This window comes from Podarcis melisellensis (genome assembly GCF_964234715.1).
Source record: "Podarcis melisellensis genome assembly, chromosome: 6".
In the NCBI taxonomy this organism is placed as follows: Eukaryota; Metazoa; Chordata; class Lepidosauria; order Squamata; family Lacertidae; genus Podarcis; species Podarcis melisellensis.
In genome coordinates this window covers 88567691-88593728 of record NC_138538.1, presented here as the reverse complement: position 1 = coordinate 88593728, position 26038 = coordinate 88567691, and the positions used below count along the sequence as shown (strand labels likewise).

General features: G+C 46.3%; 1 protein-coding gene across 1 annotated transcript; it reads right to left on the bottom strand.

The window, feature by feature from the left end:
* Positions 1–1501: 1501 nt before the first annotated feature.
* NTMT2 (N-terminal Xaa-Pro-Lys N-methyltransferase 2) lies at positions 1502–25786 on the bottom strand. Its single transcript, XM_081914951.1, has 4 exons — positions 25532–25786; positions 16136–16311; positions 6774–7023; positions 1502–4013 (listed from the first exon to the last, which is right to left on the bottom strand). The coding sequence occupies exons 1-4, from the start codon at positions 25683–25685 to the stop codon at positions 3724–3726; spliced, it is 870 nt and encodes a 289-aa protein (XP_081771077.1). The 5' UTR covers positions 25686–25786; the 3' UTR covers positions 1502–3723.
* Positions 25787–26038: the final 252 nt, after the last annotated feature.

The following is a 26038-nucleotide window of genomic DNA, read 5'->3' as shown; positions in this document are numbered from 1 at the left end:
GGCTCTTCTCCTGCTTTGCTGTTTCAAAGCGAGCCACGGAGGAGAGAAGGAAGGGGAACCATGGATCCTTTGCTCACGACTGCAGCAGATCCCTCCGCCATCCGTAGGCATTCGCTCCATAACACGCACAGACAGTTCCCCTTACTTTCTGGGAGGAAAAAAGTGAGTGTTATGGTGCAAAAAATACGGTACATAAAATTTGATACAGCCAACTCAGGCAGCAGACAGGTTTGGCCCATGAGGCCCAGTTCATCATCTTCCACTTGGACTACTGCAATGCGCTCTTCGTGGGGCTACCTTTGAAGGTGACTTGGAAACTACAACTAATCCAGAATGCTGCAGCTAGACTGGTGACTGGGAGCGGCCACGGGGACCATATAACACCGGCCCTAAAGGATCTTCACTGGCTCCCAGTGTGTTTCCAAGCACTGTATACCTGAAGGAGTGTCTCCACCCCCATTGCTCAGCCCAGATACTGAGGTCCAGCGCCGAGGGTCTTCTGCTGGTTCCCTCACTGCGAGAAGCAAAGTTACAGGGGACCAAGCAGAGGGCCTTCTCGGTAGTGACGCCCTCCCTGTAGAACACCCACCCTTCAGATGTCAAGGAAATAAACAACTAACTGACTTTTAGAAGATTTCTGAAGGCAGTCCTGTACTGGAAAGTTTTTAATGTTTGACCTTTTACTATGTTTTTATATGTGCTGTAAGCTGCCCAGATGGACGTGGTATTATGTTGTTGTTGTTGTTTTTACCATTAGACAGTTCTCCTGCACAAAGCCTACTGAAATGAAAAGAGCAAGAGATTAATATAAAACAGGCTTATTTCGGAGACTTTGTAAATAGATTGTGCCCTGTGCATGCGACTTAGTATGCAAGGTTTTTATAGCTGAGGTGCCAAAATTTTGTCAGCAAACCATAAGGTGTAAGAATTATTTATTTTTCTGACAGTAACACAACATGCCCCTGTTGGAATTCTCCCTTCCCCTCTGACCTGACATTTCACATGTCATGATGATTTCTCATGACACCTCCAAAATGCCATGTTTTGCTGGAGGGATTCAGATGCATACTTTAGATTTCCACATTTGAGGTGGGTTAAAGCAGCTGTGGCTCTGTGGTCTAAATCACAGAGCCTAGGACTTTCTGATCGGAAGGTCAGCAGTTTGAATCCCTGTGACGGGGTGAGCTCCCGTTGCTCAGTCCCAGCTCCTGCCAACCTAGCAGTTCAAAAGCACGCAGTGCAAGTAGATAAATAGGTACCGCTCCGGTGGGAAGGTAAATGGCGTTTCGTGAGCTGCTCTGGTTTGCCAGAAGTGGCTTAGTCATGCTGGCCACATGACCCAGAAACTGTCTGCGGACAAACGTCGGCTCCCACAGCCTATAGAGCGAGATGAGAGCGCAACCCCAGAGTCGTGTGCGACTGGACTTAACTGTCAGGGGTCCTTTACCTTTACCTTTTTAAAGCACTCAAGCACATTTTTTTTTTTTTGATAGTGATGGGGAAATGCATTGAAAAGTTTGGAATGGAGGAATGGATGAACAATTAACAGGAAGATATATAAACACCCTCAATAAAATCTGGATGAATGCTCAGTAACTCAGTTATTGACAAACTAGAGCTACTTTCATTGCTGTAGTAAAGATGCGGGCAAAAGATCTCTACTCTTATTCTGCCAATAGCCATACATTTTGCTGTATGATTTTAGCGAGTTACTACACCTTGGGTTCAATCCACCTCATGGGACTGTTGTGACAATAAAAGGGAGTGAAGTACCCCAGGGTCTTTGGAGAAATAATGTGATTACATGGAACAATGAAATAAATTTTAGCTTTAAAAGTGGCTCCAACCTAAGGTTACCAGATTTTTTTTTTTTCAATGAATCCGGGGACACTTTTCAATTTCAGTTGAAGGGGATGGAGTTTGTCAGGGGACTGATTTGTAAATCTGGGGACGTCTGGTAACCTGACTCCAACCACCTGCTCCCATTTATACAAAACTAGAGAAAGATGGGGAGGTTTAGCCTCCCTGGCTACCACAGACTCATTGGGGAGGAATGGTGTGGTATAAATTCAATGAATAAATAAAAATAAATAAACATACTCTTAATGCCTAGACTCCTACAAGTGCTTGGGTACGCCTATACTACCATAGTTTGGCTAAGGCATGCAACCAAAACAGAATATTTTAATTGTCATCGTCAAAGAAATAACTAAATTCCTCATCTATTGTCAGATAACCTTGTAGTCATTTGACTGAATCTTCCTGAATATGTAGCATATGGACCATTGTATCAAAGCCAGAGGGAGCTAATCAAAAACATTTTCATTCCACGTATTCTGCTTCTATTTCTTCTGTGGGTTGTTTAAAGTTTAAAGCTAAATGCGCATAAAATGCTGTGTTTGAATACATTGCATTTGAAATGCTGTAAAGGGAAGAGGTTCTGCTATGGCAAAAGCTTCAGAGAACACCGGTATTTTACCGTTTCAATGAGCTAAAAACCAACTGAGGACTTATTGCCGGAAACAGGAGCTTGCAGGAAACTGAAACTTGAGAAGTCTCTGTGTGTTCTTGTTGGGGGTGGATAGCAGCAGCAGACATGGCGGAACAACTGCACATCTACGAACAAGCCTAGGATCTCTCTCCAGGACCAGAGAGAGGAAAGTTTACTGAATTACTTAAAGGCCTCCATTGCTTGTTTGCAACCTGTTACTTTGCTATTTTGTAACATCCATCTTATTGTAAGTAGTATTTAAGACTGTTCTGCAGTAAAGCTTTGGAGCTCATTTTGTGGTGGAGAGAATTTGTCTGAGGTGATAAGAAACTACAAACTCCCAGTTGCATGCATCCAAGTTTTCAAGCGATAATTGCCACTGGCATTTGATTTACTCATGTGCCCCCGAATCTCAAACTTTGTGGAAACACCGCAGAATGAATACCTTGAATACTATTCTAGATAATGCCCAACAGAAAGGAGCAAGGAACAACCATAAGTTAGGAACAGAGCAGTGTGTGAAGGAGAACAAAACAAACCAACAAAAATAGCTGTACATTTTTTCTTGCAGGAAAAAAAAGCAGTTTAAAGGGGGCAGTTTAGAGCTGAAAACAACCAAAGGGGAACAGATTAAGTCGCTTATTAAGTAACCTTTCCTTCTTCTGCTCAGACGTGAAGCCTGCCCAAGCTGGTTGAGATTAAAACCCCAAAGGAAGTCATCACAAAGCTCCATGTAACTCTGCCTTGCCCCTTCTAGCCATAATGAGATATTTCAGGAAACATGATTTGTACACTTCCAATCACAATCACATGTACACACCAGCAGCTTAAAACTCAGCGAGATGGTTTCCCCTCCCATGCTTCAAGTCACTTTTCCGTGTTGCTGTACACACCTGAGTGGGGTGTCGGCATTGCTGTTTCGAAAGAGAAGGGTTAAGGTGATAAGAGTTGATTCCAAGAGAAGAGAGGCAAATGGCAGAGAAGGAAATGGCTAGAGTAGATGCTATTCCAGCCATTATCAAACTGCATAGGACAGCTGTTTGATGGGTCCCCTACACTCATTGCATTAGAAAGAATGACAACCATTCTTCTGAGCTCCGAAAACCATGGAAACTGCAGAGGAAAAACATGGGAGTGCCGCTGCTGTTTTACAACGAGAAATCCAGCCTGGAAACACTACTTCAATTCCCCCCACTTTGTTGCCCTGAATTCCAGCCCTATGTCAATGGTCCTTACAACATCCCATTTCTCATATGGGTGGGGTTCTTCTGCATGGCTATCATCCAGACTGGTACACACTGCTCAGGGAAGCCCTCTTGCTTTTCCCGTCTCACGATGGTGAGGCCGCTCTTTTCAATAAGACTACTGAGGATGTTCAGATCTCGGATGACACTGCTGTCCAACGGATCGAGGACACAGCCCTCCCGTGCCACGTTGTCCTTCAGAATAATAATGCCATTCTCTTTCAAACCATCCTGGCAGCGAATGAAAAACCCCAGTAAATCCTTATCGGTCAGGTTTCCTGCAGGAGGTCAAAACAGAACAGGGTTATACATTTCGTCGGAACGGTGGCTTCAGCCTTGCAACAGTATGAAGTTCTTTAAGGTGTAGATGCAATATTTACTATTTCAAATTTTGTGCAATATTGCCACAAGAGACAGAATAGGGGCAAAGTAATTATTATTTTTTTGGGAGGGAGCGTTGCCTTACATCTCTGATTTCTGAATTAAAAAAAAAATGAGAGTAGGGTGCAAGCTAGTTATCAGAGGAGTAGATTGCACAAACCCTTGCTTAGCACCATTCAGGAATGTCTAACAAATAACTATACTTAATATTCTGCAAACTCCACAACTGCTTCACTGTGGCACATTTTGGTTAGGGACACATGGACATGTAAATTCTGGTCCATCCCAGATCTCAGATGAAATGGGACTAAGAAATTATGAGGTGATTCAAGGTTTACAACCATTCTGTCGTCGCCATCGTCCCCATTTTTCATTTAAAAACTTCTAAAATAGGATATCCAGTGACCCACATTCTAAGCAGTTGGTTTGCAGGATTCCTTGCCACTGCATATTTTGAACGCTCAGAGAGCAAGTCCCCTTTGGAGCAATGGGTCCTGATGGTATTTTGTTGCTCTCCAGAGGAATTGGACAGAAAAAGCAAGGCTGTCCTCATGCAAAAGTCTGCTTTGCAGTTCAAGGATGCATTCCAAGGAGACAAATACATTGGAGGTGGGTCCAGAAAAGGGTTGTCAAGGGGTGTGACCCAGATAGAGAAACGTGAAGGGCTGTATTGGACCACATCCCTGTGCTGTAAGCACTGACTACCCAGGGAGTTTTGTTAGGAAAATGGGAATGTGCCTTATACCAAGTGCACTGAGTTGGATCTTCTAGATATAAACCCTTGTTCAGTAGACCTTGGTTCTGTACCTGCAGCCTGTGATGCAGTGTGTGGCCATGGTCTGTACAAGGTAGGAGGAAAGATGGAGAGATGTAGCCAGAGGACATTTGGTCCACTGATGCCTAGGGCTTATTCACACCTACGTTTGCACCACCGCTTGCCCAGTGAAACCTGCCCTTCCTCTCTTTTAAATCGGAACCAGTGAATAATAATAATAATAAATAATAATAATAAAATAATAATAAAATAATAATAATAATAATAATAATAATAATAATAATAATAATAATAATATATTTGTACCCTGCCCATCTGGCTGGGTTTCCCCAGCCACTCTGGGAGGCTTCCAACAAAGATTAAAAATACATTAGAATGTCACACATTGAAAACTTCCCTGAACTGGGCCGCCTTCAGATGTCTTCTAAATGTTAGGTAGTTGTTTATCTCTTTGACATCTGATGGGAGGGCATTCCACAGGGCAGGCGCCACTACCAAGAAGGCCCACCGCCTGGTTCCCTGTAGCTTTGCTTCTTGCAATGAGGGAACCGTCAGAAGGCCCTTGGTGCTGGACCTCAGCGTCCGGGCAAAACGATGAGGGTGGAGACGCTCAGAAATGTACTGGGAGCCAATGCAGGTCTTTCAAGACCGGTGTTATGTGGTCTCGACGGCGTGAAGTGAAGGCGGTGAAGGTCCTGTGTGAGTGCCTGGAGTCAGTTGGAGGATGGATGGCAGCTAATAGATTGAGGCTGAATCCTGACAAGACAGAATTACTGTTCTTGGGGGACAGGAGCGGGTGGATAAGGGGGACTCCCTGGTCCTGAATGGGGCAACTGTGCCACTGAAGGAGCAGGTGCGCAGCTTGGGAGTCATTTTGGACTCACAGTTGTCCATGGAGGTGCAGGTCAATTCTGTGTCAAGGGCAGGTGTCTACCAGCTCCATCTGGTAACCAGGCTGAGACCCTACCTGCCCGCAGACTGTCTCGCCAGAGTGGTGCATGCTTTAGTTATCTCCCACTTGGACTACTACAATGCGCTCTACATGGGGCTACCTTTGAAGGTGACCCGGAAACTACAACTAATCCAGAATGTGGCAGCTAGACTGGTGACTGGGGGCGGCCGCCGAGACCACATAACACAGGTCTTGAAAGACCTACATTGGCTCCCAGTACATTTCCGAGCACAATTCAAAGTGTTGGTGCTGATCTTTAAAGCCCTAAACAGCCTCGGCTCAGGATACCTGAAGGAGCACCTCCACCCCCATTGTTCTGCCTGGACACTAATGTCCAGCTCCGAGGGCCTTCTGGTGGTTCCCTCACTGCGAGGAGCGAAGTTACAAGGAACCAGGCACAGGGCCTTCTTGGTGGTGGTGCCCGTCTTGTGGAATGCCCTCCCTTCAGATGTCAAAGAAATAAACAACTATATGACATTTAGAAGACATCTGAAGGCAGCCCTGTTTAGGGAAGTTTTTAATGACTGGTGTTTTAATGTATTTAATCTTTTGTTGTGAGCCACCCAGAGTAGGGTAGAAATATATTATTATTATTATTATTATTATTATTATTATTATTATTAGTGCTGAATCAGAACAAATGGTGGTGGATTGCCATTTGTTCCAATTCAGCACTAAAGAACATGTTTTTAGGGTGAAAGCAGCGAAGCAGAGACAAAAGTGCTCCTACCCACGGTTAGAAAGCAGACAACGAGACAAGCAGAAAACCACTTTGACCCATGCTTCCTAGGTACAGGAAGAGCAGAAGCGTGGACAGCCCCTCGCTGCTGCATATCCTGTGTCACTCGCAAAGATGACCAGTTATGGGCCCTCCCCATAGCTTCCCTTGCTCATTCGTTTTTACATGGGGGCCCAGATGGCAGAACTGACCTGAAACCCACTGGATCCAGATGACGTCGTATTTCCTAGGCGTTGGCGTGAATTCCTGCAGGCTGCAGCAATAGTACATGTCGACTTTTTCTCCCTGACCCTGCAAGTAGTTCTGAGCTTCTGTCAGGAAAACATCCATCATGTCCACCAGCTCCACGTGCTTGAATAAGGGAAGAAGGACATGTTTGCTCACCCTCCCGATTCCTGAGCCGCAGTCAAGAGCGAAGTCTGTGCCCGCTTTGCCAGGGCCCTGTGGAGAGCATGAAAAAGAGCGCTTGAGTGCTCTGGCCTCTCACACTCATTACCTCAGTAAACCTTACCGAAATCTTGCAAGGCCAGTCTTGTCCTTCTGTTATTGTTGAAAGATGCAAGGAAGAGAAGAAGAAGAAGAAGAAGAAGAAGAAGAAGAAGAAGAAGAAGAAGAAGAAGAAGAAGAAGAAGAGGAGGAGTTTGGATTTGATATCCCGCTTTATCACTATCATAAGGAGTCTCAAAGCGGCTAACATTCTCCTTTCCCTTCCTCCCCAACAACAAACACTCTATGAGGTGAGTGAGGCTGAGAGACTTCAGAGAAGTGTGACTGGCCCAAAGTCACCCAGCAGCTGCATGTAGAGGAGCGGGGAATCAAACCCGGTTCACCAGATTACGAGTCCACCGCTCTTAACCACTACACCACACAGTGGATTGCCCAAAGCATTCACACCAGATACAAAACCCTTTCCTTCTTTAAAAAAATAAACAAATAAATTGCTTTTGCATTTTCTATTTTACAAACAATAACCAAAAAGCAAAAGACAAAAAGAAACAGAATACAAACAACGTATCCCAGGGGTCAGCAAACTTTTTCAGCAGTCTTTTTCCACTGTCCCTCAGACCTTGTGGGGGGCCGGACTATATTTTGATTTTTTTTTTTTAAAAATGAACTAATTCCTATGCCCCACAAATAACCCAGAGATGCATTTAAAATAAATGCACACATTCTACTCATGTAAAAACACCAGGCAGGCCCCACAAATAACCCAGAGAAAACACACTGATTCCCGGACTGTCCATGGGCCGGATTTAGAAGGTGATTGGGCCGGATCCGGCCTCCGGGGCCTTAGGTTGCCTACCCATGACGAATCCCCTCCCCCCACTTTTATGGATCCTTATGTTATTATTTTCCCTCTGCATCTTCTCAAAAATTCCAATTATAAAGCCTTAATCAATCCGTTATTCAGTTTTTTACTACAAGTTTTCTGCCAATTGCACTAATGTGTGTAATTGTTTGCAATCATTTTCCAAATACATTATATACATTCCCCATGCCTTATTCAAGGGGGCAGAAACCCTTTCCGCCCCCTATAGCTGCCCCCCCCCGATTGACCCTTTGGGGATATATAGAATAACAACAGATTCACGTGGAAATTGCTTCCCTGTTGCTCCACGATACCCCAGAAGCAATGAAGTTAAAGTCCCCTCCAAACCATTGGCGCCACATATATAGGAGCTATCGTAGGGCAGAGTTTGGCTCTAAATAGTCTCCCTCTAACATTACTAATAGTTGTAAATCATGTCAGGTGCCCATATGCCATTTCTACTTGGGCTGTGCTTCAGTGATTAATTCAGCAGATTATTAAGGTCAAACCAGGGGCAAACAGACAGTGTCATAGCTATAAATATCCCTGGTTGCAAAGAGTAATTGTAGAATGAGCTCAGGGGGCATTCTGCCCCTTCCCACTTTGCGCTGCCGATGGGGCTGCCCTCAACATAAGCAGGCAACACAATTTAATTTACCGTATTTTTCGCTCTATAAGACACACCAGACCATAAGACGCACCTAGTTTTTGGAGGAGGAAAACAAGAAAAAAATATTCTGAATCCAAGAAGCCAGAACAGCAAGAGGGATCACTGTGCAGCGAAAGCAGCGATCCCTCTCACTGTTCTGGCTTCTGGGATAGCTGCGCAGCCTGCATTCGCTCCATAAGAAGCACACACATTTCCCCTTACTTTTTAGGAGGGAAAAAGTGAGTCTTATAGAGCAAAAAATACAGTACTTTTTTTAGAAGGAGAAGAAGAAGAAGAGTCCTTAGTTCTCGCACAGATGTCATGGGAGCAGATGTCAAATCCCTAGGCAGGTATTAAAAAAGGTAAAGGACCCCTGACCGTTAAGTCCAGTTGCAGGTGACTTTGGGGTTGTGGCGCTCATCTTGCTTTACAGGCCGAGGGAGCTGGCGTTTGTCCGCAGACAGTTTTTCCGGGTCATGTGGCCAGCATGACTAAGCCGCTTTTGGCGAAACCATAGCAGCGCACAGAAACGCTGTTTACCTTCCCGCCGGAGCGGTACCTATTTATCTACTTGCAATTTTTTGGCATGATTTTGAACTTCTAGCTATAACAGGTGGTTTTCATGCCAGAGGCAACAATTGTTGAAACGACCGGCTGTATTGAATGTCACCTTTAGGACAAAATCCCATTTTAGAAGTACACAAAGTCTCTAACTCAGGAGTGGCTAACCTGTTAAATCTAAGAGCTGCCACACTAGCCGAAAGTGGGTGTACGCACTTTGCATGCACACACTTATGGAGAATACACACAGAGGCCACCTCCGCGGTTGTTCTGTGCTGCAAGCACAGCAGTGGGGATCGTTCAGTGTGAATCCTACCAAATTCAAGTTGTGGCAATACGATAAAACACCATATGAACAAATGGAAAGCAATTTTTAAAAACCAGTCAAAACTCACAGGGCATCTATCACATGACAATGGCTACGGCTACAAAGAACCTCAGCAATTTTCAAGGAGTCGATGCGGGGAGAGGGTGGCGTTTGGTAAACTCTGATTTTGCCTATTTCCACATGGTTCCACACTTCCAATTATATTCACAAAGCAGAGCATTTTGTATAACATCCTATGATGAATTTCAGAGACACAAGAAATTTCAGGTGTTATAAATGCAACTGAATAGGCATGCAAATCCATCTGAATAACAGAGCACGTGGAATCATTTTAATTTACACCTAAGCACACTCACTGAATAGACAGCGTTGGGAACGGGAGTTCAGCTTTCACTTACATTTTTTTCATTTTTTCTTTTACATTTATGATAGTATAAAGTTGAGACTCTGGGAAACCGGGAAGGAATTAAAGGCAGGACAGCAGCACCAATTGCCGTTGTTGTTTTAAATTCCATTAACTCACACTAAAGAAAATGAATATGAATTAGGAATAATTTATATCTACTGCGGGACACGGGTGGCGCTGTGGGTAAAACCTCAGCACCTAGGACTTGCCGATCGTATGATCGGCGGTTCGAATCCCCGCGGCAGGGTGAGCTCCCGTCGTTCGGTCCCAGCTCCTGCCCACCTAGCAGTTCGAAAGCACCCTTAAGTGCAAGTAGATAAATAGGTACCACTTTATAGCGGGAAGGTAAACGGTGTTTCCGTGTGCTGTGCTGGTGCTGGCTCGCGAGAGCAGCTTCGTCACGCTGGCCACGTGACCCGGAAGTGTCTCCGGACAGCGCTGGCCCCCGGCCTCTTAAGTGAGATGGGTGCACAAATCTACAGTCGGACACGACTGGCCCGTACGGGCAGGGGTACCTTTACCTTTTATATCTACTGCAATCCTGCTCAGACAGCCACAAAACGTTATCTAGTAGTGTAAGTATTTGGATAGTGGTTAATGGACTGAGGTTAAATCCTGACAGAAGTGCTGTTGGGGGGGGCAGGTGTGGGGGACTCCCTGGTCCTGAATGGGGTAACTGTGCCCCTTAAGGACCAAGTGTGCAGCCTAGGGGTCATTTTGATCTCACAGCTGTACATGAAGGTGCAGGTTAATTCTGCGTCCAGAGCGGCTGTCTACCAGCTCCATCTGATACACTGGCTGAGACACTACCTGCCCATAGACCATCTTGCTGGAGTGGAATATCTCCCGCTTGGACTACTGCAATGCACTCTACATGGGGCTACTTTGAAGGTGACTCAGAAACTTCAGCTAATCCAGAATGCAGCACTTAGACATGATTGGCAACAGCCGCCAGGACCATATAACACCAGGCCCAAAGGATCTACACTGGCTCCTAGTACGTTTCCAAGCACAAATCAAAGTGTTGGTGCTGACCTCTAAAGCCCTAAATGGCTTTGGTCCTGTATACCTGAAGGAACATCTCCACCTCCATTGTCCAGCCTGGGCACTGATGTCCAGATCTGAGGGCCTTCTGGCAGTTCCCTCACTGAGAGAAGTGAAGCTACAGGGAACCAGGCAGAGGGCCTTATCGGTAGTGGCACCCACCCTGTGGAATGCCTTCCCATCAGATGTCAAGGAAATAAACAACTATCTGACTTTTAGAAGACAACTGAAGGCAACCCTGTATTGGGAAATTTTTAATGGTTGATGTTGGGACACTGGGGCAACTCAGTCAGATGGGCAGCATATTGTTGTTGTTGTTGTTATCAAGCATTTATTAGGTCATTTTATTTTGCAATAATGATAAAGTTCCCTATTTGTAATATTAGCATCTTAAATAGAACCAGCAATACAATATTGGTAGTAATTGGAACACCTACTAATGGTAAGGAGTTTGCAAACTTTCAAGTTTTTACTGAACTCAGTCAGACAGAATGAAAAGGCTGCTCATTGTCAGACATAGAAGAAATAAGGTTTTCTACTAGTACGGTTCGAGGGACCTATTTATGCCCATGCACATGACCCAGAGCTTCCTCTTTCGGTGCATGCATTCAGAACACCCGCCCACCTCTCCCTATATTTAGGGCATTCTGTGATTGACCTTGCTATGCCGTCGTGTGTCGTCTGTCATTGGGACAGGGGCAGGGCAGGAATTTTCCCCACTTTGCTGGTTGGCTGTTGCCATTTGGGTTTTGCCTGCAGCGTAGCAAATCATCACAACTTGTAAGGTTGCAGATAGGCACTGGTTCAGGGGATAGGGATGGGAGAACGCTCTTGCCATCCCTATGTGAAGGGTATTCCATTAAAGGAATCCAGGGACTCAATGGTTTGGTCAACCCCAGAGAGGGGGTTGTGCCCGTGCCTGAGTCCAGGGGGACATTTGGGTGGCGGAGATAGCCTGTTCCTGGCTTTCCACTTATCCAGGTGTTCACCCTTGGCTGACCTATGCTGGAACCCTGGGTCAGCGCTACCTGCATGGCAGGGAGCTAGTCAAACCAGAGCCTATGTAACCAGTCACTTTCTGTAATCAATAAAGTTGTGGCTTAAATTCTGCCAAAAACCAAACCAAAATTTGAGTCAAGTGTGAATTTATTTAAGGGGGAGGTTTCTGGGTTGGGTCTGAACACGCAAAGGAGTGGGCAACACAACCCTATCCATGAAGAAAACCCAAATTGCCATTTGCTCTCATTGAATGCTAAACAGTCCTCCCTGGCAGGGGGTGGGGGGAAGCAGTTGGACAAGAGGAATTGAGGATAAAGGCTTAATCTATTTAGCAGTATGAACTCAACAGGATCTAGAATGTTATTGTCTAGCACATCATAGAATCATAGATTTGTAGCCACCTATTTCAGCCATGCGATAGGACTATGAAATCTTCACCAGAAGTTTGCACTTCCTTGGTCCCCATTCATTTAGAGTAGCTCTCAGTGATACTCTCCTTGAACCGTATGCCAAGCTCCAAAAATACACACAACACCAATGCCAATAATGAATTAAGACTTAACTCATTCCTGGTGCTTATGGTTCATGTTACTGTGTGAGAGACCATCCATAGATTGCACCCATGCTTTATGTCACAAGTTTCAAAGAGAAACTGCTGGCAGTTTTGAAGACAGAACTTTATTAAAACTTAGAGCTAAACTCACATGCAAACCTGGCATGTGGGTTATACACAGGAAAGGAAGGTCAGTCTGAACTGAGCACCCTCCCTCCTCTAACAGGGAATCGTGGTAATTACATTTCATATTTATATAGCCCATGGACTGCAAGAAGATCAAACCTATCCATTCTTAAGGAAGTCAGCCCTGAGTGCTCATGGGAAGGACAGATCCTGAAGCTGAGGGTCCAATACTTTGGCCACCTCATGAGAAGAGAAGACTCCCTGCAAAAGACCCTGATGTTGGGAAAGATGGAGGGCACAAGGAGAAGGGGACGACAGAGGACGAGATGGTTGGATAGTGTTCTCGAAGCTATGAACATGAGTTTGACCAAACTGCGGGAGGCAGTGGAAGACAGGAGTGCCTGGCGTGCTCTGGTCCATGGGGTCATGAAGAGTCGGACACGACTAAACGACTAAACAATAAGAAAATTCACAAAGTTCTTCAAGTATGTTATCTTTTTGTAAACATCGCTGCAGTGTAGGTGAGGAATGGAGGAGAAATTTGTTTTAGTTCTCATTTAAAGGCAAATCTACCTAATTTGCCCTTTCTGAAACAACGTGTGGGCCAAAACACAACCGTCCTTCAATATTTGCACTTCTCTGAATCTTTGTACTGCAGTTCTCTGGCCAAGCAATGTGTTAAAAAAAAAAATGCACACGCTAGGGCAAAGTGTGTTAGTTAAAATAACATACAAGAATGCATATTAAGGAAAATTGCTATGTGAAAATGTATATATAGACAAAATTGCACACAAATGTGTATATTGGATAAATCTGCACAAAATTGCTAATGAATTCTCCCCACCCCATAAACTGATGTGGGAATGTGGAGAACTGAACTGAAGACTGGAAAAACGAGAAACTCAGAGAAACAGAAATTGACCAACACATCCATCCATCCCTAAAGGTAGGTGTGAATTATTATACCTATCTCACAGATTGGGGAGTTGAAGCTGAGTGTATGGCTTGCTTAAGGTCACATAGCAAATTCCTGGCAGTGGCAAGATTAATAAAAAACCATTGGCTTCCTGGCTTGGTCACTTGGTCCCTATGCTAGCTTTTACTGTGATGGCCTGGGATTCAGACTCAGAGGCTGAACCTGAGGAATCCCAGCCTGCACAGGAATCCCCGCCTCCAGAACCAGCTGAGCCGGGGCTGGGGCATGAGCCTGAAGGGTCCCCACCTGTGCTGGATCCTCAGGTGCAGGCACCAGCTGAGTCTGCTCTGGCCCCTTAGGTGATGGAGGACCCATTGCCTGCTGCTGTTTCACTCTCAGCACCGTCAGAGGAAGCTGAGGTTGCCTCTGGGTCCAGTAACCCTCCAGCCTCTCCTGAGCTGCAGAGGCTCAGGGCAGAGAGGTGGAGGGAACTAAGTTCCCGCAGGAGGAGTGCTGGCCTCCAGGCCAGGAGAGGCGAGTCACCTGTGGACCGGGGCCGCCCTATGCCTCAGGGCAGATAAAAGCCAGCCAGCCCCAGTCCCAAGTTGCGGGAGCAACTTCGTTGGTTGTCAGTTCCTGCCTGAACCCTGTCCTGCTATCCTGCTGGAGCTCCTGACCTCGCTCCTGACCTCGCCCGACTACCTGCCCTGCATCCAGCTTCAACTTTTACAGACTGCCTCCATACCGCACCTTTGACCTCGGACTGGACTCGGACCTCGCCTCTCGGTTAGCCCACGGGACCAGCACACTTACCCTGAGCATGAACTGGAGTCTATGTGTGAGAAGGCTGCACTCATGAAAGCCATCCATATTTTATGGTTCTGCTGCATGTGCAGCCTTATGCGCTGGTGCCAGATGTGACTTGGCTCCAAGGAATCACGAAATGACAACACAGCATGAGAACGAAATCTAAATACGTAAATGAGTAGCTCTTTGGAATTTCGGGTTGATTAAATTCGTAACTTTTTGCTGTACAAGCAACCATATAAATGTGACTGCTTTCAAGTCACTGAACGAACAGTTTGATCACTGCTGAAAGTCGCAGTGAACACGGTGACTGAGTGAAAGGATTAAGTACCACTTGAGAGCTGTTTAAGATAACCAAACAGCCCTGAAGTGGAATTTATTACACTTAATCCTTGTTCTGGCTCCAGCGCCACTGAGGAGTTACAAACCTCTACAACTAACTTATTATTATTATTTCAGAGATTTCTGATTGATATTGTAGATTAGGGACTTTTGACATCTTCTCAGAAAAGTTTTGCTACTTTCAAGCGACTTTTTTATACAGTGGTACCTCGGGTTAAGTACCTAATTCGTTCCAGAGGTCTGTTCTTAACCTGAAACTGTTCTTAACCTGAAGCACCACTTTAGCTAATGGGGCCTCCTGCTGCCGCTGCGCCGCCGGAGCACGATTTCTGTTCTCATCCTGAAGCAAAGTTCTTAACCCGAGGTACTATTTCTGGGTTAGTGGAGTCTGTAACCCGAAGCATCTGTAGCCCGAGGTACCACTGTATTGATACATGCCACCCCTGTCTCTGAGTGGTGTGAGATTTCAGGGGTTCCAGGCACTTACATAGGGTTTGTTTTTTGCTTTGGGAGTAAATCACAGCAGAGACTGCGGTGTGTGGCCCTCCAAACATTGCCGAGCATATTATGCATTCCTGGCTGAGGCTAATGCAAGTCGAGAGCCCATCAACATTGAGGGGGGCACATTTCCATGCTGCTCTGCCAGACAACTGAAGGATTTCGATACTGTCATCTATATGCATGGTTTCAGTTGTCATTTTAAAAATCGCCTTTATATTTAACATGGATTGATTTCTATTCTGCAGTGTATTTCTAATTGGTTTTAAATTTGGTTTGCTTAAATGTCTTTTATTGGTTTTGTACATTGCTTTGGGGGCTAATTTTTTGCAGAAAGGCAATTGAGAACTGTAATAAAATACATAAATAAATCAACTGGTTGTCTGAGATACATCTTTCCAGTCTGTTTAACTTTTCCTTAAATGAGTCCCAGGCTTAGTGGTGTGTTTTTTTCCAAAAGTTATTTTTCCTTCCTATAGGTCTATTCCTTCTTTAAAAATTAACCAAATACTGACAGTCAGACATCTCCGGGCAGCCGAATTATATTATTGCATTGCCACACCTGGTGGAAGGTATGAGAAATGCATTGAAGGAACATAAAACTGCTACCCAGGAAACCGTGCAACCAGTTCAAGTCTCTGAGATAAAGAGTTGCAGATTGTCATGGCTGACCGGAACAAATGTACAAAAGCCATCACTGCTTTCTTGCAAGGTGTCATTGAAATATCTTGTCATTGGAAAAATGTGATTTCCTGTCCTTACCCTCAGCGAACATGTATACAGCCAGTTAAGACCAAATTCTCCTCACCAGGGCGGACTGGATTTGAGCAACTCACTTCCAAATGCAAGTTTCAAATTTGTGGGCTATTTTCCCTCAAAGACGTTTACACACACCCCTCAAAAAGACAAGAGGAATGTGGTCTCCATATTTCTCTTGCACAAAATGGAGGCATCATCATAAAACCAAAGGGGTTTATAACAAGAGATGTGAACTTCAAAGAGAGACACAACTCACCCCTACAAAATTCTTAAGAAATTCCCTGGAGGACTCAATATCTGTGTTGGACAACTCGATGAAATCCCCCATCATGCCTTCTTCCGATGCCGGCACCTCTTTGTAGAAATGTTTGGCTCTGGCGTAGAACTGCATCTCACCGTTGATGACTTCGCTTGTCAGAGCGTAAAGTTTGACTGCAAAGAGACAAAAGCAATAACTGCGTGTGGACTTTCCCAGTTGTATAAACTGATTTTTTAAAAAAATAAATAAAATTACTTCTTGTTAGAAGGCAGCAGAGCCGGCCCAACCATTAGCCTCAATGAGTCAATTGCCTGAAGCGGCAGGTTGCAGAGAGCTGGGGCCGGGGGGAGGCAGATCTGGAAAGGATAAAGAGGGGTGTCCTTGCGTGCCTTTGCCAATTTTCTGGTGGCTGTGGCTGCAGAACCAAAAGGATCTTGCTGCCACCCACCTGGCAGGGCTCCAGGTATGGGTTAGTTCAGGTGAGGAGAGGCACTCCTTGAGGTATTGGTGTCATACCCTCCAACATATCTCTGATGAAAATAGAGACTAACAGCTAAATAATGTTCAGATAGGGACGCGGGTGCTGCTGTGGGTTGAACCACAGAGCCTAGTTTGAATCCCCATGACAGGGTAAGCTCCCGTTGCTCGGTCCCTGCTCCTGCCAACCTAGCAGTTTGAAACACGTAAAAGTGCAAGTAGATAAAGAGGTACCACTCTGGCGGGAAGGTAAACAGCGTTTCCGTGCGCTGCTCTGGTTGGCCAGAAGCGGCTTAGTCATGCTGGCCACATGACCCGGAAGCTGTACGCCGGCTTCCTCGGCCAATAAAGTGAGATGAGCGCCGCAACCCCAGAGTCGGCCACGACTGGACCTCATGGTCAGGAGTCCCTTTGCCTTTTAATGTTCAGATGTGGGGAAACAAGGAGTCTCAATGCATAGAGAAGGCTCCCTGATGCAGAAGCTCCCTTTTCATTCAGCTCCCTTTTCATCATGCTTGCCCTGTACAAATAACATATGCAGAAACTGCAGCTGCCCTTTTCTGTTATGTAATTCATTCTACATTGCCTGCACATACAACTGCATTATCTTCTGGATTGTCTCCTGCATTAACAAAAGTTGTCGTGATACATATTGTTGGAAGTGCAACAGCAGTTGCTACGTTACGTTACGGAAATATACTCGGAGTCGAGAGTGGATTTCATGCTCTTTATTCAGCTCATGGTGGTGAGGAGGAATGTCTGCTTTATATACATTATTTGCACAATGGGCTGCATGTGATTTGCTAATTCTGGGATTCTCCTGTAGGCCAATGAGATTGTGGATTCACTTCCACCTGGAGCTGGATTGGGTGGCTGCGGATGTAGAAGTGGACGGTACCAGTGCGACTTCCAGCCATTTGGTGTAGGAGTCCACCACTATGAAGAATGTTTTCCCCTGAAAGGGGCCAGCGAAGTCCACATGCAGGCGTGACCATGGTGCTCAGGTGGACTCCCAGGACTGGACTGGGGCTCTTGGGGGATCTGGGTGGGATTCTTGTCAGGCCTGGCAGTGTTTGACCCAGGCCTCTATCCAGCGGTGTAGCGTGGGTTGTCAGCACCCGGGGCAAGGCAAGTAATTTGCGCCCCCTAACCTGCCGCCGCTGCCAGCTTCTTCTTGCTGCTGCCTGGGCTGGGGTATTTACGGTAAGGTAGCCACGGCGGCGGCGGGTCCGTGTCAGGTGATCTGAGGCGAGTTGCCGCTGGCGCTGCCGCCCAAACGACGCCGCTTGCCCGGAGGAGGAGGGCAGAGAGGCGAGGAAAATGCAACATGGGCCAGCAGCTGCAGCGGCGGGGCTGCCTGGCGCGCCCTCCGCGGCCCTGACGCGCAGGGACCGCGGCAAGCGCTGAGAGCCGCTGCCTGCCAGACGCCTTCAGCCTGGACACGCGCACAGCTCGTCGGTTCCGCGAGACATGGGGCTCTGCTACAGCCTGCGCCCGAGGCTCTTCGGCGACTCCGGAGGCAGCGAGCGCCCCCCCCAGATGTTGCGCCCGGTGCGGCCGGCCCCCCCTGCACTCCCCACGCTACGCCACTGCCTCTATCTCTCTGTCAATCCCCGGCCACCACACATAACTCCCGGAGAGGGCCTTCATTCTCACTACCCCTGGGTGTGTCTCATGTAGGGCTGTGAGGACCCTTCCGCGGAGGGGATGGGGAACGACGACCCTGCTTCCCCATAACAGGCACCCCTTGTGGGCCGACAGTTCATGTTTACGGGTTGTGTAGCCCGTGAATTCTGGCCTGGTGGCTGCTGTGGACCAATCAGACTGCTGCATTCTGGATCCTATTGTTCTAGGACCAATCAGACTGCTGCATTTTGGATCCTATTCAACTCAGTTCATAACAGTTACGTTATGTTATATGGGTGAATTTTGTTGTTGGTGAGTCAGCTAACCAAGAGGAAAGGGTACATGTGTTGTTTGGTAGAGTGGCAGAGTGGTCTGATCTTCACTGAGGTAGCATGTTCCCTGATTGGCTATGTTGGTTTGAGGGAATTTCCCCTCTGTGTTTTGGTTGTATGTCTCCCTGCTTTGTACAAGGTTTAAAGTGAGAAAGAGAAAGCCTCTCTGTTCCTTTCCCCTCAAATTGCATTCTTTTGTGTTCAGTTTCCTCAGTAAAGTGTTATCAGGATTCCTTTTCTCTCTGGCCTCCCTCTGCATTATTCAAGTAATTTTGCTAACACATACATTGTGAGAAAGCCAACTGCACTCTTAATTGGTCATTTATAGTTTTATTTTCTTTAACGTTTGCTACTGACAGCAAATCCAGAAGTGTGGGACTGCACAGTTTAACAATGACGACGTCCCTTGCAAGCATCAAGAAAACGTAATGGGAATAATTCACAGCAAGGCAGACTGTGAGAATAGGGCTCTTAAGTTTCATCTAAACAACATGCCTGGGCTGTTGCTCCTTCCAACAAAAGCAGTGTTCCCAGCCCTCCTTGTCATCACCTGCTTAAGACAACTGCTGAGCGGATACTATTAAACCTTTAATCCATTACACATTTATGTTATGCCTGAGAGATGTATGCTGCAAGTGAGGGCTGAACTCAGCACAGGTCAGACCTGGGATGGTTTTTACACCCCCTGGTGATTTATTTTTGCATCCTCTGCCTCAAACAATTTTGCAAATGGAAGCAAACAATGGCAGACGATTCCCCTGGTTGTGACTGGGCTGTAATGGTTCCTGTGCAATCCTGGGAGCTTTTCTTTCTGTCTCCTGACACATATATAGCCATAGATGACCTGCGGAAAGGAAATAGCATCTGATATATTTTATCTTGAGTACCATTCCAGTGGAGTGGGTGTAGTAGCCTGCAGCACAGCTGTAAAACCCTCAAAGGCACGAGAGAGAAAGTTGTGGAAGTGGTATGAAAGAGACACGATTGCAGCTCATTTATTTTCTGCCACCTTTGCCTCCACTCAAACAGGATTCACGGGTTTGTAAGGTAAAGGTACCCCTGCCCATACGGGCCAGTCTTGCCAGACTCTGGGGTTGTGCACCCATCTCACTCAAGAGGCCAGGGGCCAGCGCTGTCCGAAGACACTTCCAGGTCACGTGGCCAGCGTGACATCGCTGCTCTGGCGAGCCAGAGCTGCACACGGAAACGCCGTTTACCTTCCCGCTAGAAAGCGGTCCCTATTGCTTTCGAACTGCTAGGTTGGCAGGCCTCACGGGTTTGTAAGCACTACCAAAAAACGCTGCAAAAACTTGTTTGCAGAAATTGACAGTGGGATAGGTGCGCAATGGACAGGAATCACACTGCCGTGCCACTTTGCGGGTGTAGATAGAGCATTGTAAAAGCAGTTGTGTCAGATTTTTGCCCATGGCATAGACCAGGGGTAGGCAACCTAAGGCCCGTGGGCCGGATGCGGCCCAATCGCCTTCTCAATCTGGCCTGCGGATGGTCCGGGAATCAATGTGTTTTTACATAAGTAGAATGTGTCCTTTTCTTTAAAATGCATCTCTGGGTTATTTGTGGGGCATAGGAATTCGTTCATTTTTTCCTTTCAAAATATAGTCTGGCTGCCCACAAGGTCTGAGGGACAGTGGACCGGCCCCCTACTGAAAAAGTTTGCTGACCCCTGGCATAGACATAGCATCTCAACTTATGTTACACATGAACATACCATGATAATCAATTACTGGACCTGACCTGCTTCTGATAGGCAAGTCTAAACATGCCCCACATTCCCACATAGGCTGCTCATCTCATAAGGGATGTGGGTGGCGCTGTGGTCTAAACCACTGAGCCTCTTGGGCTTGCTTATCAGGAGGTTGGTGGTACGAATCGCTGTGACGGGGTGAGCTCCCATTATTCTGCCCCAGCTCCTGCCAACCTAGCTGTTCGAAAGCACACCAGTGCAAGTAGATAAATAGGTACCACTGCTGCGGGAATGTAAACAGTGTTTCCATGCATTCTGGTTTCCGTCACGGTGTTCCGTTGTACCAGAAGTGGTTCAATCATGTTGTCCATATGACCCAGAAAGATGTCTGTGGACAAACACTGGCTCCCTTGGCCTGAAAGTGAGATGAGCGCCGCAACCCCATAGTCACCTTTGACTGGACTTAACCGTCCTTTACCTTTTACCATCTTATAAAAGCATTTTAAAAGCAACACATGTTCCCCCCCCCACCTGCTTCAAAGCTCATCCCAGAACAAAAGAAAGAAGTAAGTGGGTTTGGAGGACAGTGACAAGGTTGTCCACAGTTCACGAAGTGACATGTCTGCCTTCAAATTGAGACAACTACCCCTAGTCTCCATCGCAGCTGAATACAAATCTGGTGTTCTGTTGTTGTTTAGTCGTGTCTGACTCTTTGTGACCCCATGGACCAGAGCACACCAGGCACTCCTGTCTTCCACTGCCTCCCGCAGTTTGGTCAAACTCATGCTGGTAGCTTCATGCTGGTAGCTTCGAGAACACTGTCCAGCCATCTTGTCCTCTGTCGTCCCCTTCTCCTTGTGCCCTCCATCTTTCCCAGCATCAGGGTCTTTTCCAGGGAGTCTTCTCATGAGGTGGCCAAAGTATTGGAGTCTCAGCTTCACAATATGTCCTTCCAGTGAGCACTCAGGGCTGATTTCCTTAAGAATGGATATGTTTGATCTTTTTGCAGTCCATGGGACTCTCAAGAGTCTCCTCCAGCTCCATAATTCAAAATGTTCTAGTTATTGTTAAAAATTGTCTGGAGCCAAGTGAGGATTCCCAGGTAAGATCCTCCCTCTATTGTGTGGGCAGGTAGTCCCTCCCCTACCTGGCCTTGGCAACGCTTCCCCCAGGCGGGATTGGACAACTGACTGAGGTAGGCAGAGACCTCCAGGTATCCCACCTGGGGGAAGGTGAAGCCAAGCCTGTGTTGATGGAGCTGTTCCAGATCCAGGGGCTGCGCGCATCCACGCAAAGGGCGCCCCCCGTTTTATGCGGGGAGCGGTCATTGTTAAAAATTGTTTGGTATACAAAGTTCCTCCTTTGCTTGCTTCATGATTGCTGCATGAATGACATTTCTGTGCTGACTGTGCTTCAGATATTTAAGAGGTATGTGACAGCTATTGCAAGCAAGCGTCTGGGTGTTTAGCTTCACAAGATCTTGCACCACAGGGGTTCGCTCTGCAAATGTGTTAAGCATTTTTACTAGACAATGCATCTAGTCCTTCTCCCCGATGTAAGGAAAAGGAACTTTAATGCTGTTTGCAGAGCCAGGTACAGGATGTATTAGGTACCACTAGAACAGTGGTGTGCGTCCATGCAAACTAGGGGTCCCGAATGGGATATAATAATAAATTTTTATTTATACCCCGCCCTTCCCGGTTCAGGAAACTGGGCTCAGGGCGGCTAACAACAAATTTAAAACACTTAATTGATGCAACAAAAACTACATAAAATACAGTATAAAACATGAATAACAATAAATTCAGAATTCAAAAATCAATTTAGGGGGGAAATCCATCCAATAAACGTTAGATGATCACCAGGGCTAGCTGGCTAAATTAGTTCTATTTGGGCCAGCAAGGAGACCAGGGGAGAATTAGCTGTGGGATCCCATAGCAAGTAATCTTCATAAAAAGGGGAGGGAGAGGGAAGGAAGGGGAATAAAAGATCAGGCTAAGTTCAAATTGAAAGCCAGGTGGAATAGCTCTTTATTACAGGCCCTGCAGAAGGAAGTTAAATCCTGCAGGGCCCTGGTCTCATGAGACAGAGCATTCCACCAGGTCGGAGCCATCACTGAGAAGGCCCTGGCCCTGGTGGAGGATAATCTGACTTCCTTAGGGCCCGGGACCTCTAAATTATGATTATTCATGGACCTTAAAGTCCTCTGTGGGGCATACCAGGAGAGGCAGTCCCATAAATATGAGGGCCCTAAGCCACAAAGGGCTTTAAAGGTCAAAACCAGCATCTTAAACCTGGTGTCTTGTGTCTTGACTGCAGATCCTATGGGAACCCAGTCAATGTTGCTATATGCAGCAGCAACAAATGCATCTAGATCAAGGGAAGTCATAGTACCTCTCTATTCTGCCTTGGTCAGACCACACTTAGGGGTCCTGTGTCCGATTTTGCCCCCACATTTTAAGAAGGGTGTGGACAAGCTGGAACGTGTACAGAGGAGGAGAACCAAGATGATCAAGGGTCTGGAAACCAAGCCTGATCAGGAATGGTTGAGGGAGCTGGGCATGTTTATCCTGGAAAAGAGGAGACTGAGAGGAGATCTGATAGCCATGTATCTCAAGGGTTGTCACAGGGAAGATGGAGCAAGTTTGTTTTCTCCTGCTCTGGAGGGTAGCACACGAGCCAATAGCTTCAAATTGCAAGAAGGGACTAAACATCAGGAAAAAAACTTTCTGACAGTAGGAACTGTTTGACAGTGGGACAGACTCCTTCGGAAGGCTGTGGACTCTCCTTCCTTGAAGGTTTTTAAGCAGAAGTTGGAAGGCCATCTCATACCCTCCAACATTTCTCCGATGAAATTAGGGACATCCCATTCCACGATAATTTTACTATTTATACCCCACACATCTCACTGGGTTGGCCCAGCCACTGGGACAACTTCCAACATATATAAAACATAATAAAACATTAAGCTTTTTAAAAAAATAAATAAATCCTTCCCTATACAGGATTGCCTTCAGACAGCTCAGGGGTTAGATAACTCCATAGCCTCCAACATTCTGTCCATGAAAATAAGGACATCCTAAGGAAAAGTGGGACATTATGGGATCAATCAGAAACCGGGATGGCTTCTCTAAATCAGGGATGTCCCTGGAAAATAGGGACACTTGGAGAGTCTGTCATCTGTCATGTTTGCTTTAGTTGAGACCCCTGTATCGAATAGATGACCTTTGGGGTCCCTTCCAACTCCACAGTTCTATGATTCTATATGTATCAGCATTAGCCATGGACTTTCAAAAATGCTGAGGACACATGGGAACGGACAATGGCTGGATCTGGACACATCCAAGAAGCATTTCAATTAAATGTGTTTTAAACTTTGTATGAGAAATCAGGTTGGCAAAAATGGAACTCCACATCGCCATCTGGTGTCACAGTGTTAGAATGCATAAACAACACATAGAAAGTGCTTTTTTCTTTGCCAGTGTAGCTGAGTCCAGTATCACCTCTTAGCTTCTCCCACTGCTCAAAGGTTGCTAGGTTCTTAGCAGGGGCAATCAGGATAAGGCCCACTATCTGACTCTTGATTCAGGACCCTAAACTCTGCTCTTATACTAAATTTCCTTTTTTCTGTGTACAGTCATACCTCTGGTTACGTCCGCTTCATGTTACGTTCTTTCAGGTCCCGTGGCGACCCGGAAGTACCGGAAAGGGTTACTTCCAGGTTTCACCGCTCGTGCATGCGCAGGTGCGCAAAATGACGTCACATGCATGCACAGAAGTGGCGAATTGTGACCTGCGCATGCGCAGATGCGCCACTGCGGGTTGCGCTCTTTTCATGTTTCGAACGGGCCTCCGGAACGGATCCCATTCGCAACCAGAGGTACCACTGTATATTGTAATGTTTTACTGTTGCTATGGCCATCGGATGAGACGAATAAAGTTTTGTCTTAGTCTTAGTCTTCTCCCACTGCTCCCACTGTCTCGCACATTCCCTTTGCTCTAGTAACAGTTTACCCTGTGTACATTAGCAGATCTTAAAAGCAAGCAGCATACAAGTGAATTTCAAACGCAAGACACAGCAGAATCATAGAATTGTCAAGTGGGAAGAGACCCTGATGACTGCTTTCTGCAAATTCTAATTTCTTCCTGGCGTTACTCACTGACCTGGTCCATATGACACACTAAGGCAAATCATGGTTTAGCATGAATATGTGGGCAAGGAGGTCCCCAGGGAGGAAACAGAGGCTTTGCATCATGGTTTGGCATAGTGTTTTATCCAAACCTGGGCCTGTGGTCTGTCTAGCATAAGACAAGCCATGAGCTGCAACCAAAGTTTGTTCTGTTTGTCTGAAGGAGGCAAACTACAAGCCCAGATTCAGATGACATTTGACGCCAAACCATGGCTTTGCTCATAGCACCATAAGGGCTGGAGAAGCTCAGCAACTGCAATCTCCTCTCTGGGGACCTGCAGGCTTGTGGTATATTCGCTCTAAGCCAAGAGTTTGACTTAGGGCTCGCATACACGTCCCATGCATAGAAAACGTGGGTCTGAGCGATTTTCTGCTTGCCCCGTGCTTTCTAGACTTGTTTCCGATTAGTTTTTGCTTTGCTGCTTTCCCACGGTAAAAAAATGCTCTCTAGTGCTAAATCAGAACAAACGGTCATCTGCAGAAGACCCAGTTGCTGCTTGTTCCGATTCAGTGCTAAACTGCTGGCTTTCCTGGGGGGAAATAACAAGGCAAAGAAAAACATGGACGGGCCCTTAGTGTTATGTGTGAACCAACCCACTGACTCATAGTACTAGCTAAAGCGGACTGTACCCATACCTTTCTAACACAACCTGCAACTATAGGGGCATGCAAGAGACAGAAGCAGGCAGGCAGGCAGGCAGGGGAAAGGTGAAACTGGTCAAACCTTGGTGATGGATTCTGGGGGTAGTCCAATATCAATTTTTAATCTGCAACTAGGTTAACAACTGGTCAGTGGCACTGATTAATGGAGCTCACAGATACCTCCTTCAGCAATAATTAAACATTTGGAGATGTACTGCCAAGATTTATTTTGCTAGTTGACTACCATCCGTATCACATTTAAAGATGACGGCAAATCAGTATTTCAAGAGCAAGTGAATTGATTAATTTCACATCTCTGAAAACTTTTCAACCAGAGGTCCAAAACCCTGCTCTTCTTTTCAGAAGCTAAGCATACCCTGGCAAGCCACCCAATACTTCTGCGGCTTTTCAGCTTACTCACCCAGAGGCAGCCGCTCTAGAAGGTAGAGGTAACTCTGGAAAAAATCATTCCGAATTGCCTTGTGGAGGATGAAGGACATGCTGTGTCGACAGAGTTCCTCATCTGTCTTGTGCCAGCGTGATTTAAAGGCTAAATGGGCCCCCATATACTCCATGCTATTCAGGACTTTCTGGAGGAAGTGGCCTGGGTGCCAAGTGGGACCTCTCTGCTCTCTCAGAGGGCTCCGGTGGTGTCATTTAAACCACGTCCATCTCTGTCATTCTATATGTGGCTGTCTGTCTGTCTGTCTGCCTGCCTGAGTCTCCTGACACTTGCTCAGAATAATCCCTGAAGTGTCATGCTCTTCCACTAGCAGGTGCTGGGAAGTGATAAAAAGCCAGATTGCTTAGACAGGGGAAAAGTATATCTGCTCTTCGCTAGGTCACTTTACCTCCCATCTTAAAACTCGTTAGCTTCTTCTTGAAAAGGACAGAGACATTGTCCCATAGCTACTCCTGCACCCCATAG